Here is a 21403-nt window from a genome sequence, read left to right on the forward strand (position 1 = left end):
TCTGAAACCCATTTGGTTCATTCCTCACATTTGTATCATTTGTTTCTATTGAAATCTATGAGGTAAGCAATTTTATAAGAAAACAATGTGGCTTTCAGGCCATTTTCATTAACAAGCATCTGTAACAGAGGCAATATCATGAACATACTAACATATTAGCATCTCCATCCCAACTGATATAAGCTGGATACCAGAAAACCAGATACAGTTTTAAAGAGAAAAACACCAGAACTGTATTGATTATAGAGGTGTCTGTTCCAAACGATTACTCGGTGAATCGTGTGGAGAGAGGGAAGATCCTCAAGTATCGAGAAATGCAGCCTGAGGCCAAGAAGAAGTGGAAGAAAGATACAGAAATATTTCCCAGCATTTTGGGTGTCACAGGCTTGATCAAAAAGAACTTGCACGCACACCTGAATAAGTTGACTATCAGGCTCATTTTCGAAAGAGGACGTCCATCTTTCAACATAAATCGGAAGATGGGCATCCTTCTCACAGAGAGGTCCAAATCAGTATAATCAAAACCCAATTTTGGACGTCTCCAACTGCAGTCCGTCACAAGGACGTCCAGATTTAAAGGGGGCATGTCAGAGACTTAGCGAAGGCGGGACTTGGACGTGCCTAACACTTGGACGTCTTTGACCCATAATCGAAAAAAGCAAGGACATTCCTGACGAACACTTGGACGTTTTCACCCGTACGTGGTTTTTTTACAAACAAGACAAAAAAAGGTGCCCGAAATGACCAGATGACCACTGGAGAGAATCAGGGATGACCTCCTGTTACTCCCCCAGTGGTCACTAACCCACCCTCAAAAAAATCTTTAAAAATATTTTGTGCCAGCCTCAGATGTCATACTGAGGTCCATGACAGTGCATGAAGGTCCCAGGAGCAGTTTTAGTGGGTACTGCAGTGCACTTCAAACAGGCGAACCCAGGACCATACCCCCCCCCTACATGTTACATTTGTGGAGGAAACAGGGAGCTCTCCAAAACTCACCACAAACCCACTGTACCCATATATAGGTGCCCCCTTCACCTGTAAGGGTTATTGTAGTGGTGTACAGTTGTGGGTAGTGGTTTTTTTTTTTTTTTTGGGGGGGGGGGGTTGGGGGCTCAGCACACAAGGTAAGGGAGCTATGTTCCTGGAAGCATTTTATGAAGTCCACTGCAGTGCCCCCTAGGGTGCCCTGGCATGTCAGGGGGACCAGTGCACTAGAAATGTTGGCTTTTCCCACGTCCAAATGGCTTGCCTTTGGATGTTTTTGACCTGGATGTCTTTGGTTACAAAAATCGCATATACACATAACATCATATGAACTCCAGAAGGAAGCTCTCTTCGGCACAGTACAAGTTCTTCAGCAAGCATTAGCAGTAAATTTGAAAAACTGAAATCATATTCTGCATACCCTGATTTAGGAGTGAGGTTCATTACTCTAATGGTATCCACAAAAATAATCCAGTTGGAATCTTTGCCCTGTGATAACATAATAAATGATAAGTTGACTATCAGGCTCATTTTCGAAAGAGGACGTCCATCTTTTAACATAAATCGGAAGATGGGCGTCCTTCTCACAGAGAGGTCCAAATCAGTATAATCAAAACCCAATTTTGGATGTCTCCAACTGCAGTCCGCAACAAGGACGTCCAGATTTAAAGGGGGCATGTCGGAGACGTAGCGAAGGCAGGACTTGGGAAGCTCTCTTCGGCACAGTACAAGTTCTTCAGCAAGCATTAGCAGTAAATTTAAAAAACTGAAATAATATTCTGCATACCCTGATTTAGGAGTGAGGTTCATTACTCTAATGGTATCCACAAAAATAATCCAGTTGGAATCTTTGCACTGTGATAACATAATAAATGATAGCACATAAAGACCTACACAGACCAACCAATCTGCCCAAAAGGATTTTCAGAACTGCACCTGTCACTTCGTGCAGGTTACACTCCTTCATGATCAAATACTGGCATTATAAATAGGGCAGTGATATTTGATACTGACAACATTTTGCTCACTACCTGGACATCAAGAATGGTATGAAAAACTCATGGTATCAGCCAAAGGGCAAAGGACACTAACAGACGTTTTAAAGGCTCTGAGTCTGAACCACCATCAGAAAGCCAAAGTGGCACAAAATGAAATGACCCCCCCCCAAGGTTACTGTAAAATGGCAGAAAAATGACAATGAATTAAGAGCAGTGAAAAAAGGCAGCAACAGTGGTCAAGTGACTTCAAAGGCAGTGATAATAAATTAAAAGAGCACTAATACTGAATTCAGTCATGGAGAAAAAATAGGAATCCTTTCGTCAAGCGTGTTTAAAGAACCTCCCCCCTAAAAAAAAAAAAAAAAAAATACAGTGTTACAGGAAAGAAGCAAAGCATCATCAAATGTTTCAAGAACAGCATGGGTAGTAGAACAAAGAGTTAAATCTAATGGCCCCACAGATTCTCTTGCCAGCTTTCTGTTTCTCATGTACCTGAAAAAGTTGTTACTGTGAGTTTTTGCCTCTGCAGAAAGTTTCTCTCCATATTATCTTTTAGCCTTCTCTATCAATGCTTTGCATCTAACTTGCCAGTGCTTATGTTGCATCTTATTTTCTTAATTTGGGTCCTTTTTATTCTTTGAAGGTCAATCATTTGGTTCAGCTTCTTTCACTTCACCTTTTAACCATGCTGGCTGTCTTTTCTTTTCTTTCCACCTTTGTAACGGAATGGAATGCATCTCGTCTGGGCTTCCAAAATGGTATGCCTGAATTAATGTCCTAATCTTTGCAGCTGATCCTTTTAGCTTCTTTTTTTACCATTTTCCTCATTTTATCAAAGTTGTCCTTTTGAAAATTAAATGCTGCTATAGTACATTTTCTTTGTGACTGCACTCTAGATAGTAGCTCAAACTTGATCATGCTATGATCACTGTTTCCCAGCAGATCCAACACTGTTACCTCTCATACTATGCCCTGCATTCCACTTATTGTTGGTTCCTGGACCAGTTTCTCCAAGAAGCAGCCATTTATTACATCTATAGATTTTATCTCCGTGGTGCTCCCTGATGTAACATTTATCCAGTCAATATTGAGGCACACCCAGCCAATTAAGTTTGATTTTCAGGATATACACAACGAATATGCTTGAGATAAATTTGTATGCACTGCCTCTTTGGTATGCAAATCTCTCTCTTAATTATTCCTTGTGGATATCTACAAAACCTGACTGGCTGGGTATGCCCTGGGGACTGGGTTGAGAACCAATACCTTAGGAGGTCTTGTACTAAAGATTAGCTTGAGTTATCTGCAGCAGAGCCCATATGAATAAAATGGACCCTGCTGCAGATAACTCAAGCTAATATTTAGTAAAAGACCCCCTTGGAGATTCTGTTTGATCCCCTAGAAGTAATACCATGAGCTATCACTAGGGACAGCATTTTAATAAGCAGTACCATTTTGTAAAGGCAGCTGTTAGGGGCAGGAGTGAATGGTGTTTGCTCCTGCTCCCATTGCCTCAATGGACCACCATGGACTTCAGGTAGGCCCAAGGGGGCCTACCCTGAGTGGGGGTAGAGGGTGGGTATGGGAGGGGGTAGGGACCTGTGGGGGGTTGTGGATTCTTGTCTCATCAGGTGGGTTAGGAGGGAATATATGGACTTCTTGGGGGGGGGGGGATCTGAGGGACATGACCAATTTTGTTATGCAGGTTTTGGCCAATATTCAGTGCCTGGGCCCACATAGTTACCTGGGCTAATTTAGGACAGTTTTGAAACTGACCTAAATTTGCTCTGTTAGCTATGCAAGTATTGGTACTGAATATTGCCAGCAACCATATAACTGCTGGCTTCTCTCCAACTCTGTCCCATACCATCCCTGACAATCACTTTTGACATGGCCATTTTGTGCCATTATTCAATGGCGGCCACAGGCAATTTAAGCAAACAGGAGCTTCTCCTGCCCTCCTAAATCACTTTGAATATTGGGCAGGTTGTTTCTTTCTCTATAGCATCACTAAATTCATCCCTTACTTATGAGCATGCTGCCATCCATTCTCTCACCTCCCTCTTAGATTACTGCAACGTGCTCCTTACACTAAATCATGTCTTTCCCCTTTGATCTGTTCAAACTTCTGTTACAAGACTTACCACCAGCTAGTGTCACTAAGCTTATATAGTGACCTCTGTCCTCAAGTGATGTAACCCTTTTCTTCAAGTTTCTACCTATTTCCATACAGAGTAAAAACTCCTCTTACAAGTGCATTCATTCTTCAGCTCCTCGGGATCTCCCCCTCATCTCTCCCCATTCCCTCCCCAGGAACTAAGTTCATCAGGTGAATCACTCTTATCTGTACCCTTCTCCTACACTACCAATTCCAGACTCAGTTTCTTCCATTTTGCTGCACCTTACACCTGGAATAAATTTCCTGACCCAGTTCTTATGCTTCAACTCTAATCCTATTCAAATCCAGACCAAAAACCCACCTTTTTAAAGCTGCTTATGATTCTTAACCACTTATCCACCTCTTCAACACTGATGTTGTTGTAATCATTCCCATGATAAATATAACTCCCTAATCCCAAATTTCTGCAGTTTGTCTGTCTTGAGCAGGGACTCTTACTTGTGTACGGGGCTGCTAAGTCTAGTGGTGCTATAGAAATGATAAGTGTTCGTGGAAATTAGGTCAGGATTCTTACATCTCTTATGATAGACCAAGGATCTCTTATATTCTCCTTTACAGTAACCCCCTCCTCATGAGATAGGGATAGTTCACCTATGCAAGGTGCTATAGATATCACAATTCTGGATTCCAAAATAGTACTTGCTTCAGATACCCCACTCTTGCTGCAAGAGAATTCAGGTGACTCTGTGAAGAATCAAATGCATAAAATCATCTATTATCACTATAGAGTAAGTTATTATAACCAGGATTTCTTTTCTGACCAAGAAAAAGACTGCAAAGGATTAGTATCATAAACATTGCAAAGTAGATTATTTCAACATGCGTTGCAACATTCAAAAAGGATTAAAGAACAGAAATATATGGTGGGTAGGGGGTTGATGGGTCAATACTGTGAGCTTACAAACAAGAAAAGGCTGATGCTTGTCAGCTCCTGCTCATATCCTGTCCCTCGCATTAGTTTCTCTGAAAGAGATATCTTGGTGGAAGGGTTCCCCCCACCCCCTCTATAAAGACCAACAGACAAAAGGAGAAGACAGGTAACTTATGGGGCATGATTATATTATGATTCAGCTGTCTGAATTGAGGACAAAGGCCTTGCAAATTTCCGGTGCCCTACTTCCCAAGTTCCTACCAACCTTACTGAGTGATAGTACTGTCTCTTTATAATCCACTTGTTTAATATCATTGACTTTTCAAAAGCTTTGAGGTGAACGTCCTTTTTAGTTGTTTATCACAACAAAGTAAATCTGATAGAGAATAAGAGTACACAGTGACAGTTTTATAACTCATTGAAAATATTTTAAATTTGCTATGTGTTTCTTACTGCCCCGAGTGTCTCATTCTGAAGACTTTATGAAAAGCATGAGATTTTCTTGTGCTTAATGCATGCCATTCTTCAACAGACCAGAGAACTGTGGGGCATGTTTGGAATGCAATCTGTTGCAGCACTTGTTTACGAGTCAAGACAAATATTTTCTAAACAGTTTGCATGAGTGCTGCATATGAAATTATTTCAGTTTGTAATATGAAAGGAAATATGGGAGCAACTGCATGGAAATTTTCATGTGGTGAACACTCTACAGGGATGCTTGAATTCAAAGAACACATAAAGGCCCTTTTATTAAGCTGCGGTAAAAAGGCCCTGTGCTAGCGGTGGGGGGGGGGGGGTAGTTTTTCACGCGCACTGAGGCCCTTTTTACCACAGCAGGTAAAATGTTTGAAAAAAAGACATGGCCATACGGTATGATTGCTCTTACTGTGTAGTCATGCAGGGGGAGTAGTTACCGCCACTCTTTTGAGGTGGCGGTAAGAGTTCCCGCGCTAACCCGGCAGTAACCCCCTCCGGAAATATTTTTCAAATATTTCTGCTAGCACCAGAAATGCTGCACGCTGGAGGTGGAACTCAATCATTCAATCTTGTAATTCTCTTTATATGCATCATATATATAAAGAGAATTACAAGACTGTTTGAAGACTGATTGAGAATTAAAAAGTTATTGGACTTTGTTAGGAGGTTTTTCTGGCCAATGATAGAAAAAAATGCGGGTGTTGCTGGGACATGGAATAAGTTCTCAGATTTTGAAATGAGCAAGTCCAGCTGAAACTGAGGCCTTTTCCTCCATAAATTAGAAATGTATGTACACATTGAATGATTGGGTTCTCATTGCAAAGAATACAAAGAGGGGCATAACCGAAAGGATCACCCAAGTTCTGCTGAGGACGTCCTCGCAAAATGTCCCAGTGAAGGGGCGGGGAAACCTGTATTATCGAAACAAGATGGACGTCCATCTTTCGTTTTGATAATACGGTCGAGGACGCCAAATCTTGACATTTAGGTCATCCTTAGAGATGGTCGCCCCTAGACTTGGTCGTTTCTCATTTTCGGCGATAATGGAAACAAAGGATGCCCATCTCAGAAATGACCAAATGCAAGCCCTTTGGTAGTGGGAGGAGCCAGCATTTGTAGTGCACTGTTCCCCCTGACCAATTTACTTCAATTCTTTGAAGGAGTAAACAAACATGTGGACAAAGGGGAGCCGGTTGATATTGTGTATCTGGATTTTCAAAAGGCGTTTGGCAAGGTACCTCATGAAAGGCTACAGAGGAAATTGGAGGGTCATGGGATAGAAGGAAATGTCCTATTGTGGATTAAAAACTGGTTGAAGGATAGGAAACAGAGAGTGGGGTTAAATGGGCAGTATTCACAATGCAGAAGGGTGGTTAGTGGGGTTCCTCAGGGGTCTGTGCTAGGACTGCTGCTTTTTAATATATTTATACATGATTTAGAGATGGGAGTAACTAGCGAGGTAATTAAATTTGCTGATGACACAAAGTTATTCAAAGTCGTTAACTCGCAACAGGATTGTGAAAAATTACAGAAGGACCTTATGAGACTGGGAGACTGGGCGGCTAAATGGCAGATGACGTTTAATGTGAGCAAGTGCAAGGTGATGCATATGGGAAAAAAAGAACCCAAATTATAGCTACATCATGCAAGGTTCCACGTTAGGAGTTATGGACCAAGAAAGGGATCTGGGTGTCGACGTTGATAATACACTGAAACCTTCTGCTCAGTGTGTTGTTGCGGCTCGGAAAGCGAATAGAATGTTGGGTATTATTAGGAAAGGTATGGAAAACAGGTGTGAGGATGTTATAATACCGTTATATCACTCCATGGTGCGACTAAAATGATAGCGGGGATGGGACGACTTCCCTATGAAGAAAGACTAAGGAGGCTAGGGCTTTTCAGCTTGGAGAAGAGACAGCTGAGGGGAGACATGATATAGGTATATAAAATAATGAGTGGAGTGGAACAGGTGGATTTGAAGCGTCTGTTCATGCTTTCCAAAAATACTAATACTAGGGGGCATGCGATGTAACTACAGTGTAGTAAATTTAAAACAAATTGGAGAAAATATTTCTTCACCCAACGCATAATTAAACTCTGGAATTCGTTGCCGGAGAACGTGGTGAAGGCGGTTAGCTTGACAGAGTTTAAAGGGGTTAGACGATTTCCTAAAGGACAAATCCATAAACCACTACTAATTGGACTTGGGAAAAATCCACAATTCCGGGAATAACATGTATAGAATGTTTGTCCGTTTGGGAAGTGCCCTTGGCCTGGATTGGCTGCTGTCGTGGACAGGATGCTGGGCTCGATGGACCCTTGGTCTTTTCCCAGTGTGGCATTACTTATGTACATGCCAGGACACCAACCGGTGCATTGCAGTGGACTTCAGAAATTGCTCTAAGGAACATAGCTCCCTTACCTTGTGTGCTGAGCCCCCCCCAACCCCCCCCCACAAAAACCCACTACCCACCACTGTACACCACTACCATAGCCTTACGGGTGAAGGGGGACACCTAGATGTGGGTACAGTTGGTTTCTGGTGAGTTTTGGAGGGCTCACATTTACCATCACAAGTGGTAACAGGTAGGGAGGGTGTGCCTGGGTCCGCTTGCCTGAAGCACCTCAGTACCCACTAAAACTGCTCCAGGGACCTGCATACTGCTGTGATGGACCTGAGTATGACATTTGAGGCTGGCACAAAATATTTTTAAAGAGTTTGTTTGAGGGTGGGAGTGGGTTAGTGACAACTGGGGGAGTAAGGGAGGTGATCCCCGATTCTCTCCGGTGGTAATCTGGTCATTTCGGGCACCTTTTTGTGGCTTGGTCGTAAGAAAAACAGGAACAGGTAAAGTCATCCAAGTGCTCATCAGGGACGCCCTTTTTTTTCCATTATGGGTCGAGGATGCCCTTATGTTAGTCATGCCCAAGTCCCGCCTTCGCTACGCCTCCAACACGCCCCCGTGAACTTTGGTCATCCCCGCGACGGAAAGCAGTTGGGATGTCCAAAATCGGCTTTCAATTATGCTGATTTGGGCGACCCTGTGAGAAGGACGCCCATCTTCTGATTTGTGTCAAAAGGGGTGTCCTTCTCATTCGAAAATAAGCCTGAAAGTGTTCCACTATTGACTAAGTTGAGTTAGAACTATATACTATGATAGAAATTCTGCAGATATTTATTAATTTTGATAAATAGGAAAGAAGCATTTGAACAAGGATTAGCTCGTGCTTTCCTCAATAGTTCAAGGACAATAGGTATTTTCATGTCCCTGGAGGGCTTACAATTTAAGGGGGCCTTTTAGAAAGCCGCACTAGTATTTTCAGCTTGCCAGTAAAAATCAGCTCGTGGTAAATACTGAGACACCCATAGTAGGTGTTTCAGTGTTTACTACCAGCTGATTTTTACCACGAGCTAAAAACACTAACACGGCTTTGTAAAAGGCCCCATAGGTTTGTACCTGAGGCAGTGGATGGTTAACTGACTTGCCCAAACTCACAAGGAGCCATAGTGGAATCTGAACCCAGCTTCCCTTCAACCATGAGGCTTTTCCTTTTCTCTAGTTCCCATATAAATTAATTCAAGGACATAAGACCAGAGTATGAAGTAGCTGGGAGGAATGTTCAGATGGGAAGAAATACTTTATTGATTTATCTGTTTGTTTATTTTTACTGACCGGGTTGTGGGAAACTACAGTTCTATAAACTGGTGCCGACACGTAGGTGCCATACTGCCTTGTACTTAGCACCAATTATCTAATGGAATCTGGGCATTAAGGATTCCTTTATAGAATATGAGCATTAGTTTGGCACCAACAGAAACACCAAATCAATGGCAGTCGTAATTGTTGGTACCTGTATGCCCTGAAGTGTGCATAACTAATCCTAATCTTCTGCCCTCTCAAAATACCCGTAACACTGTCCAATACAACCAAATGTGACTATAGTTAACACCAACGTTGAACCTGAACCAGGGTTATGCAACCTTACACAATGTTATGGTACAAGGGGAAAGTCTCATAAGGCCTCCAGGATTTGATATCTGTGTATTGTCCTTTTTGAGGCAGGTAGAATCATAGACAACACCCCAAAAAGTTGTGTAAGATTGCATAACCCATTAGACTGTCTCAAAATACCCACCACAATAATTGACAGAGAGCTAAACTAGTGTCTTAACATTTACCAAGACTCAAAACTCTTACAGTTGTTCTTTAATGCAAAGAAACAAAACAGGCACTTACAATGAAGAGGTGGCTGAATCAGGAGTACTGCCCAAGCAAAAAGAGTTTGTCTATTGCTTCAGTCCAGCACCCTAAGATGAGAGGGACTGTAAAATCAGCTATTGAGCTTTGGAAATGTTGATTAATATGTGTAGTTATGGATAGTTGGAGAAAAGGCAATGCAGGTGTAAGGGGGGGGGGGGGGATAGAGAGAGGCATGGAACAGAGCTGATTTTGTATGGTATTGAACCAGTTTATCTGAGCAATTTTAAGGATAGATATCACCCATTATGGCCACTGAGATCTCAGAATGCTAGTCATCTTGCATTCTTTTTTCTTAACGGTTTTAAGCTTCTGATCCTACTTAAGCATACTCTTTGGGATAATGTACTAATTTTATGGAATTCTTTACCAGAAGAACATAGATCAGAGACAAGCGATTTAGGCTTTTTGAGCAATGGTTGCAAGATGTCTTGGAAATCAATTCATTTTAACCTTATATTTTAAATTTGAGGATTGTATTTTATGAATTGAATGAGGGGGAAGTTATCAACTTGAGCTACTTTTAAGATGAGTTATTTTATCACTACTCATGCTGTTTTATCACACGTCTCATTTTATACTATGAGGCTTAAGGGGAATTCATCCAGCGGTGTTAGGATCTGCACAAAAGCCCTAATGCTGCTTGATGATTTCCCCATTAGTTTTAATTGCCTGGGCTAACAGTAACATAACCCATCTTAATTGTAGCCCACTTAGTGGGGAAGTTATTTAGCTGCTTTAGGACAATAAATCACACGATTAGCTCCTTAGTATGACTTAATGGGCTCGAACACAAGTTGTCTTGCCCTAACATAGCGATATTTAGGTAAATATGGGTTATATAGTAATGAGATACAAAACATACAAATGCACTTCAAGGAAATCGTAGTTATGAAAAAAGCCATAACATAACTTACGGTGTACACCAGATTTAGACTGTAAGTCATTGTATGGCCAAAAAATGACAATAAAATAATCCCAGCCAAAAGCTGATTCCCAGTAGCTAAGCGTTTTGGCACGAGATAAGAAAAGTCACGACCTCAAGACAGCAGTGCGAAATGCTGGCTAATGTCAGTCTGGGGACTATTTTATTCTGCTGGAGAAGACTAGATAAGTGCTTTTCACTTTGTTAAAAATATAAGAAGTGTAAGGATGGTACTTTTGCACTTATGTAAATTGTGTTGCGGGTTTTTGCCAATGATGAAGTTATTACTTCCAAAGGTGTTCCTGGAGCTCTTTGAGGATTTTTCCACCTACTTTTCACTTTGTTTAAATCTATAGATTTACTTCATATACGTATTTATTGAGGATTGTATTAAATATTTGTTGTTGGTTGGATCAGTTCATCCTCTACACATCTTTTTGGAATACAGTTATTTTTACTATGCCAGGAGTATTGACCTCCAAGCCATTGCCTGGAATTTAAAAGGGTAACAGTGCCTTTCACACACCCTTGATCATTCTCCCACACCCCAAAGAAACTCCCTCTAGCACTGGGAATTTAAAGCCCCCTATATCTGGTGGGCCAGTGGTCCTAAATCAGGGGCAAACCGCAGTCATTCCTGCTCTGCTAGTGTCATCTCCAAAATGGTGCTCCTATTGGAATCATATTTCTTCATACTCACTACTTAACTTGAGTTAATAGTAAAATAACATATTGACAACATCCCTTCAAAGTGGTAGAATACATCATACTAAATTAAATTAAATTAATGGTTTACAGGGAAAGGTATCAACACAAGCGACCGTTAAGATGTGCTATTTTACTGTTAACAGAAGCAAAACAAAGCACAAACGAGTCTCCAAGGTTGGAACAACTGTGCAAAGTTTTTAAAAAATAGACCCGACATGGGCCATGTTTCGGCGCTCCAGGCTCCTGCCTCAGGGGTTTTACAAAACACAAATATAAATAAAAATTATTATGATAATGATAATAAATACCCATACAACATAAAAACTTTTTATAAAATAAAAAGTTTTTGTTCAAATCATAATAGATGTAGCTTCCTCCAGGCACTTTCTTCACTTTAATGTACAATAACCCACATACTGTTTTTTTTTTATATTCATTGTAAACAAGACACTACATAAATTGCAGAATGCACTTCAAATATCTTCAAATGAATAATGGACAAGACAGGCAGAACTGCATATCTTGAAATATTGCACCTCTGTTGCAGTATAGTAGTCTTAATTTTGAGTAATTGCAAAGGATTCAGAGATCCACCAGCTTTGCTGAAACCTCTAAATTAAAAAATTCTAGCAAGGGTACAGGAAGTCATCAAAGTAAACCTAGAACTTGGTGCTCAATGAAACATTTTGTACTTTTGAGTAAGAGATTAGATGAGCACATTTTTCAAGGTACAACATGTACAGGCAACTGGCTTTTAAAACAGAAAATCAAAACATGCAGTTTAAATTCAGTTGGATCAGAAATGAGAATATGCTGGAGCTGATTTCTGTTGCACGCTATAAATATGACCCGGCAGATTAAAAAAAAAAAAAAAAACTACAAAGTGCTGTCTGCCGTCGGTCTAAAGCTGCCAAGAAGCTCTGAAAAATAAGTGAGCTTGAATGTGTATTAGGAAAATCATTCCACTCTGTACTTCCTCACTGAAAAAAGTTATTCCTTGTTGTGTCAAATTCCGTAATATAGACAAAATCGAACAAATTAGTGTACTAAACCACAGTGCAATCCATCTATACAGAGTAGCAACATAATGCCAATAGACAGACAAGTTTCATTATTCCACCTATTATCTTCTAGAAGACACATCTGTTTACTGTTCTCACAAGGCTTGATTTGTGGAATAATCAAACTTTTTTTCTGTCATTAGCTGAATGTTTATGCTACAGACTGCTTCTTAATATCTATGCCACAGATGCTTCTCAATTGAAGGCCTTTTTTTGCTCCTCATCAGTTTTCCTTTATTTACTCAGTAAGGCAGATGAACTACTGTAGAATGTACTACTTCACAACTGGAAAGTCAGCCATTACTGATCTTTGTGGAACTCTTCCATAACTTCCTACAACATACAATGCTTTTCTAATCTAGTGCTTTACAGCTTCGAACCTTAATTTGGCAGACTCCCTTTGTATGGCCCTCTCACATGCAAAGAAAAATCCAAAATGCTTGGCATGCTGTGCTAGCTTGTTAGTAATTTGTCCTCTGTCAATATTTCTCTACAGAGAACGTGCACTGAACACATCTCAAGCTGGCGCCCTTCAACTTTCTGTGGGCAACTTGAAGCCAGAAGAAAAATATACATTCCGAGTTGTAGCCTACAATGAATGGGGACCAGGAGAGAGCTCTCAACCAGTTAAAGTCTCCACACAGCCTGAAAGTAAGTATATGGGGGCTATTATTTTATTTATTTAAGAAAAAATAATGCTGCTATTCTACCATCTTTGGCAGCTTGCAACATAACATACACAAAACATTACAATAAACATTAAACATGGAGAAAATCAGAAACTACATCAACAGCATGGTACTATCCTAATCAAGTTAATCTGATAACAGGACCATGCTATTAAAGCGTATTCTAAAAAAAAATTATATATAGATATAGATAGATAGATATAGATATAAGAGTATAGATAGATAGATAAAATTTTGAGTCGTCTTGTTTTAAATGCCTGCTTAAACAACAGTCTAATGATTTCTTCAATAAATAAAAATTATTTATAGCTCACAGTTCAGAAGGTAGAGTTACAAAGTTTTGGTCTTGGAACACAGAACATTGTTGACCTACATTCATCTAATCTGATATTGTAAAATTATTGCATATCCAATAAATCTATATTTGCAGATCGTAATATTCTAGAATATCAGTAGACATTTACATTTGTAGCAATAACAGAAGCCTAGTTGTCCAAAGTTTTGAAAATTAAAGATAGTACATTATACTTAATTATCAATTCTTTGGGTAACCAATAAAGTTCATATAAAACAGGAGAAATGTGGTTAAATGTCGTACAAACTAGAAATAAACAAAGAACCGCATTCTGTGCTACCTCTAATGCTCTAAGAACCCGAGCAGTAGACCACAAAATAACATGTTGCAATAATCAAGGTGTGGGACAACAGTTCTCTGAATTATCATTCTAATGTATGTTATAAAAGGCCCCTTTTACCAAGCTGCGGTAAACAGGGCCCTGTGGTGGCATCAGCATGTGGATTTGCCACATGCTGAGACCCCCTTTTACCACAGCAGGTAAAAAGAGTTTTTTTTTTTTAAAGGAAATTGCTGTGCAGTAAGTTAAGCACTTGCCGCATGGCCATTTCCTGGGGGAGCCCTTACAGCCTCCTATTTAAGAGGCAGTAAGAGCTCCCGCACCAACCCGGTGGTAACAAAGAATGCTTTGGAGCTCTGGAAATGGCACGTAGCACATACCGGAACTAACGCCAGGCTCCTGTGGTAAAGTCACCATTACCGCAGTAGCCCTACTGTGACTTTGTAAAAGGGACCCAAATTGAAGTGTGCAGCCTGTTTACCCTCCAGCCAGACTTTGCCCATAAGGTCATCCACTTGCAAACTACACACTATTGAATATAAGCATGCGGCTAGGAAAGCGAATAGAATGTTGGGTATTATTAGGAAAGGTATGGAAAACAGGTGTGAGGATGTTATAATGCAGTTGTATCGCTTCATGGTGCGACCGCATCTTGAGTACTGTGTTCAATTCTGGTCACCGCATCTCAAGAAAGATATAGTAGAATTTGAAAAGGTGCAGCGAAGGGTGCCTAAAATGATAGCGGGGATGGGACGACATCCCTATGAAGAAAAACTAAGGAGGCTAGGGCTTTTCAACTTGGAGAAGAGACGGCTGAGGTGAGACATGATAGAGGTATCTCTCTATATAAAACGCACCTCCAACGTTCCATGAAGCCTCCACAAGCCCCAACGTTCTAAATGCATGGTGGTGAAACCACAATTTGCCCATAAGAGATTGCCCCGCCCTCGCGTCAAACGTGATGATGTACAGGGCAGAGCAATAGCACAGAACTAAGCGCATCGCTCCACCCTCTACACGTATGAGGTGAGGGCGGAACAGTCACAGACATCGATATACACCACCATGGAGACCGAGGAACGGAGCTATAATCATGGAGCCTAAAATCACAGAAAACAACACAAAAAGGTACTTCCCAAACACAAATGAAATGTATGGATGCGGGGGGGGGGGGGGGGGGGGCGAAGGGAGAGAGCGGACTCGCTGCCACATCAAAAAAAAAACCTTCCCGCCCGGAGGCATATCAACCACCCCCCCCCCCACCAACATCAACACCGTCACCAACCCCCCTTCGACTGGAAACACTGTGATGCTACTACTGGCCCCTCCCCCAAAACAGCAACAGTGTACAGTTACAGCCCTTCGCCACACAACACCCCGCCCCCAGTGTTGCAAACGCTAACCCCTCCACCCCCCCCACGTATGCCACACACATGCCTGACAAAAAGCCAAGGAGACCGAGGGGAGGATCAAGGAGAGGCTAGCGGATGGGCCCAGGAGAAACCAGATAAGGGCGGAGTCCAGGAGACTATATGCGGAGAGAATGGACTCCCTCCCCCACCCCCTTCCTATAACCAAGCAAACCATCGCGAACAGGTAATACCCAGACACGAATAAGAGGAAAGGTTGCGCACAGCTAAAACACAGTCTAAAAACAGGGGAAGCTGAAATGTCAAAGGTAAAAATTTAAGCTTATTGCAGCTTCTAATCATTAAGCTCCACAGATCACGTAAAAAAAAACAAAAAAACAACAGTAGGTGTCCTACAAACGAAAACTCTACAATAACTTCACAAGCCTGCTTCAGCGGAGGGGGGGGGGGAGGAAACGCGGAAATCATCAAGACGGGGGGGGGGGGGGTGGAACGGGGTCCAGATAAAAGAGGGGGAGGGGGATGGGGGGCCATCAGCCCCCAAAAGGGGGAGGGCTGGTCCTGAACCCAGGGAAAATGGGGTCCTCACAAAAGAGAGGGGGGGAACGGGGTCCTGAGAGGGGACGTAGAACGGGGTCCAGAGACCAGAGAGGATTGGGGGGGGCATCAGACCTAAAAGGGGGAGGGGTGGCCCACAACCCTCAGAGGGGAGGGGCAAGGGGGTCCAGAAACCAGATAGGGAGGGGGGGGCACAGCCACTCACACACACTCTCTCGGTCTCATACACTCTCTCAGTCTCACAGAGAGTCTGTGTCTCGCACACATACTCTCTCAGACACACACACACACTGGACCTATGTGAAGCACAAACTATCTCACATGCACTGTGACTCACATACGCACTTGCACACCCTCATTCTCACATACACACTCTCTCACAAACACACTCGCACCCAGACTATCTCTCTCTGACACACACACACTCGCACATTCACTCTCACATACACACACTCTCACAAACACAGTTGCACCCACTCTCACTCTGTCACACACACATACTTGCACATTCACACTCTCTCACACACAGTCACTCTCACAGACACTCTAACATACACACTCAATGAAAAACCTTGCTAGCATCCGTTTCATTTGAGCCAGAAACGGGCCTTTTTTACTAGTATAAAATATTGAGTGGAGTGGAACAGGTGGATGTAAAGCGTCTGTTCACACTTTCCAAAAATACTAGGACTAGGGGGCATGCGATGAAACTACAGTGTAGTAAATTTAAAACAAATCGGAGAACATTTTTCTTCACCCAACGCATAATTAAACCCTGGAATTCGTTGCCGGAGAACATGGTGAAGGCGGTTAGCTTGGCAGAGTTTAAAAAGGGGTTAGACGGTTTCCTAAAGTACAAGTCTATAAACCACTACTAAATGGACTTGGGAAAAGTCCACAATTAGGAATAACATGTACAGTGGGGGAAATAAGTATTTGATCCCTTGCTGATTTTGTAAGTTTGCCCACTGACAAAGACATGAGCAGCCCATAATTGAAGGGTAGGTTATTGGTAACAGTGAGAGATAGCACATCACAAATTAAATCCGGAAAATCACATTGTGGAAAGTATATGAATTTATTTGCATTCTGCAGAGGGAAATAAGTATTTAATCCCTCTGGCAAACAAGACCTAATACTTGGTGGCAAAACCCTTGTTGGCAAGCACAGCGGTCAGACGTCTTCTGTAGCTGATGATGAGGTTTGCACACATGTCAGGAGGAATTTTGGTCCACTCCTCTTTGCAGATCATCTCTAAATCATTAAGAGTTCTGGGCTGTCGCTTGGCAACTCGCAGCTTCAGCTCCCTCCATAAGTTTTCAATGGGATTAAGGTCTGGTGACTGGCTAGGCCACTCCATGACCCTAATGTGCTTCTTCCTGAGCCACTCCTTTGTTGCCTTGGCTGTATGTTTTGGGTCATTGTCGTGCTGGAAGACCCAGCCACGACCCATTTTTAAGGCCCTGGCGGAGGGAAGGAGGTTGTCACTCAGAATTGTACGGTACATGGCCCCATCCATTCTCCCATTGATGCGGTGAAGTAGTCCTGTGCCCTTAGCAGAGAAACACCCCCAAAACATAACATTTCCACCTCCATGCTTGACAGTGGGGACGGTGTTCTTTGGGTCATAGGCAGCATTTCTCTTCCTCCAAACACGGCGAGTTGAGTTCATGCCAAAGAGCTCAATTTTTGTCTCATCTGACCACAGCACCTTCTCCCAATCACTCTCGGCATCATCCAGGTGTTCACTGGCAAACTTCAGACGGGCCGTCACATGTGCCTTCCGGAGCAGGGGGACCTTGCGGGCACTGCAGGATTGCAATCCGTTATGTCGTAATGTGTTACCAATGGTTTTCGTGGTGACAGTGGTCCCAGCTGCCTTGAGATCATTGACAAGTTCCCCCCCTTGTAGTTGTAGGCTGATTTCTAACCTTCCTCATGATCAAGGATACCCCACGAGGTGAGATTTTGCGTGGAGCCCCAGATCTTTGTCGATTGACAGTCATTTTGTACTTCTTCCATTTTCTTACTATGGCACCAACAGTTGTCTCCTTCTCGCCCAGCGTCTTACTGATGGTTTTGTAGCCCATTCCAGCCTTGTGCAGGTGTATGATCTTGTCCCTGACATCCTTAGACAGCTCCTTGCTCTTGGCCATTTTGCAGAGGTTAGAGTCTGACTGATTCACTGAGTCTGTGGACAGGTGTCTTTCATACAGGTGACCATTGCCGACAGCTGTCTGTCATGCAGGTAACGAGTTGATTTGGAGCATCTACCTGGTCTGTAGGGGCCAGATCTCTTACTGGTTGGTGGGGGATCAAATACTTATTTCCCTCTGCAGAATGCAAATAAATTCATATACTTTCCACAATGTGATTTTCCGGATTTAATTTGTGATGTGCTATCTCTCACTGTTACCAATAACCTACCCTTCAATTATGGGCTGCTCATGTCTTTGTCAGTGGGCAAACTTACAAAATCAGCAAGGGATCAAATACTTATTTCCCCCACTGTATAGCATGTTTGTACGTTTGGGAAGCTCGCCAGGTGCCCTTGGCCTGGATTGGCCGCTGTCGTGGACAGGATACTGGGCTCGATGGACCTTTGGTCTTTTCCCAGTGTGGCATTACTTATGTACTTACGTAGTTACAGAATAGGGTACAGCTGAATTTCCTGCATTTATATGCATATGTACATAGTGTGTATATGATGGTATTATGGTCACTTACATGCACATTTGCCAGGCCAAACATATTCCACATATCAGAAAAGGATGACTAAACCACTACTAAATGGACTTGGGAAAAGTCCACAATTCCAGGAATAACATGTATAGAATGTTTTTACGTTTGGGAAGCTTGCCAGGTGCCCTTGGCCTGGATTGGCCACTGTCGTGGCAGGTGCCCTTGGCCTGAATTGGCCGCTGTCGTGGACAGGATACTGGGCTCGATGGACCTTTGGTCTTTTCCCAGTGTGGCATTACTTATGTACTTACGTAGTTACAGAATAGGGTACAGCTGAATTTCCTGCATTTATATGCATATGTACTTAGTGTGTATATGCTGGTATTATGGTCACTTACATGCATATTTGCCAGGCCAAACATATTCCACATATCAGAAAAGGAGGATGGAAAACCAAATTACAGCTGGCGTGATTAAAAAGTGAGGTAAAGGAGGTTATTGGAGCTAAAAAGGAATCCTTCAGAAAATGGAAGAAGGAACCGAATGAGGAAAATAAGAAGCGGCATAAGGAATGTCAAGCCAGATGCAAAGCGCTGATAAGAAAGGCAAAGAGGGATTTTGAAAGAAAGATAGCGTTAGAGGTGAAAACTGATAGTAAAAATTTTTTTAGATACATTTAAAGCAGGAAACCAGCAAAAGAATCAGTTGGCCCGCTGGATGACTGGGGTGTAAAAGGGGCGATCAAAGAAGACAAAGAAATAGCAGAAAAACTAAATGAGTTCTTTGCCTCGGTCTTCACCGAGGAAGATTTGGGTGGGATACTGGTGCCGGACAGGGTATTCGTAACTGAAGAGTCGGAAAAGCTTATTGAAATATCTGTAAATCTGGAAGACGTAATGGAGCAGTTCTGCAAACTGAAGAGTAGCAAATCTCCTAGACTGGATGGTGTTCACCCTAGGGTACTGATTGAACTAAAAAAATGAGCTGGCGGAGCTACTGTTATTGATTTGTAATTTATCCTTAAAATTGAGCATGGTACCGGAAGATTGGAGGGTGGCCAATGTAACGCCAATATTTAAAAAAGGTTCCAGAGGAGACACGGGAAATTATAGACTGGTGTGTCTGATGTCAGTGCCGGGCAAAATGGTAGAGACTATAATCAAGAACAAAATTAAAGAGTACGTTAAAAACATGGACTAATGGGACAAAATCAACATGGATTTAGTGAAGGAAAGTCTTGCGTCACCAATCTGCTGCATTTCTTTGAAGGAGTAAACAAACATGTGGACAAAGGTGAGCCGGTTGATATTGTGTATCTAGATTTTCAGAAGGCGTTTGATAAGGTCCCTCATGAAAGACTACAGAGGAAATTAGAGGGACATGGGATCGGAGGTAGTGTCTTACTGTGGATTAAAAACTGGTTGAAAGATAGGAAACAGAGAGTAGGACTAAAAGGTCAATATTCGCAATGGAGAAGGGTAGTTAGCAGGATCCCTCAGGGATCAGTGCTGGGACCTCTGCTTTTTAACATATTCATAAATGACCTAACTAGTGAGGTAATCAAATTTGCCGATGACACAAAGTTATTCAAAGTAGTCAAATCGCGGGAAGATTGTGAAAAACTACAAGAGCACCTTACGAGACTGGGAGACTGGGCGTCTAAATGGCAGATGATGGCTCCGCTCATCCTGCCTCGCCTCACCCTATGCTTGGAACAACCTTCCTGAACCCTTACGCCAAGCCCCCTCCCTGCCCGTCTTCAAGTCTTTGCTTAAAGCCCACCTCTTCAATGCTGCATTCGGCACCTAACCCTTACCGTTCAGTGAATCCAGACTGCCCCAATTTGACTGCCCCTATTGGACCGACCATTCACTTGTCTATTAGATTGTAAGCTCTTTGAGCAGGGACTGTCTCTCTTTGTTAAATTGTACAGCGCTGCGTAACCCTAGTAGCGCTCTAGAAATGTAAAGTAGTAGTAGTAGTAGTAGTAGTAGTAATGTGAACAAGTGCAAAGTTATGCATGTGGGAAAGAGGAACCCAAACTATAACTACGTCATGCAAGGTTCAGCGTTGGGAGTCACAGACCGAGAAAGGGATCTAGGTGTCATCATTGATGATACGTTGAAAACTTCTGCTCAATGTGCTGCTGCGGCTAGGAAAGCAAATATAATGCTGGGTATCATTAGGAAAGGGATGGAAAACAAAAATAAGGATATTATACTGCCATTGTATCTCTCCATGGTGTGACCGCACCTCGAGTATTATGTTCAATTCTGGTCGCCGCACCTCAAAAAAGACATCGTGGAATTGGAAAAGGAGCAGAGAAGGGCAACAAGGATGATACAGGAGATGGGAAGGCTTCCATATCAGGATAGGTTGAAGAGGCTGGGGCTGTTCAGCTTGGAGAAAAGGCGGCTGAGGGGAGATATGATAGAGGTCTATAAGATAATGAGTGGAATGAAATGGGTCGATGTGGAGCGTCTGTTTATGCTTTCCAAAAATACTAGGACAAGGGGGCATGCGATGAAGCTGCAGTGTGGTAAATTTAAAACGAATTGGAGGAAATGTGTCTTCATTCAACGCGTAGTTAAACTCTGGAATTCGCTGCCGGAAAAGGTGGTTAAGGCGGTTAACTTAGCGGACTTCAAAAAAGGGTTGGACGGCTTCCTGGAGGAAAAAGCCATAGAATGCTATTGAATGGACGAGGGAATACAATATTTCTAGGATGGACGGGACAAATTGCTTGTTCTTTTGGCCGCTGTCGGAGACAGGGTGCTGGGCTTGATGGACCCTTAGTCTGTCCCAGCATGGCGATGCTTATATACTTATGTACTTATGTACTTAAAGGGACATTGTTATGGGCAAGGAAATGGGCATTTCATGGGCATTCTGAAATTTATACACTTAGTAATAAAATATGGCAAGTGGTGTGCTGGAGCCAGCTCGCACCGGCTCGCAAAAGCCGGTTGTTAATTTTTTTGAGATTTTCTGAGCAGTTGTTGAG

General features: G+C 42.4%; 1 protein-coding gene across 1 annotated transcript in view; it reads left to right on the plus strand.

Annotated features, from left to right (window-relative positions):
* The window catches only part of DCC (DCC netrin 1 receptor), a 1295383-nt gene that overhangs the window by 755397 nt on the left and 518583 nt on the right, over positions 1-21403 (plus strand). Inside the window, exon 9 of the mRNA XM_030191909.1 lies at positions 12962-13116. Coding sequence (XP_030047769.1) covers positions 12962-13116 — 155 coding nt within the window. The remainder of the gene's footprint in view (positions 1-12961; positions 13117-21403) is intronic.

The sequence above is a fragment of the Microcaecilia unicolor genome, chromosome 2 (genome assembly GCF_901765095.1).
Source record: "Microcaecilia unicolor chromosome 2, aMicUni1.1, whole genome shotgun sequence".
Lineage (NCBI taxonomy): Eukaryota > Metazoa > Chordata > Amphibia > Gymnophiona > Siphonopidae > Microcaecilia > Microcaecilia unicolor.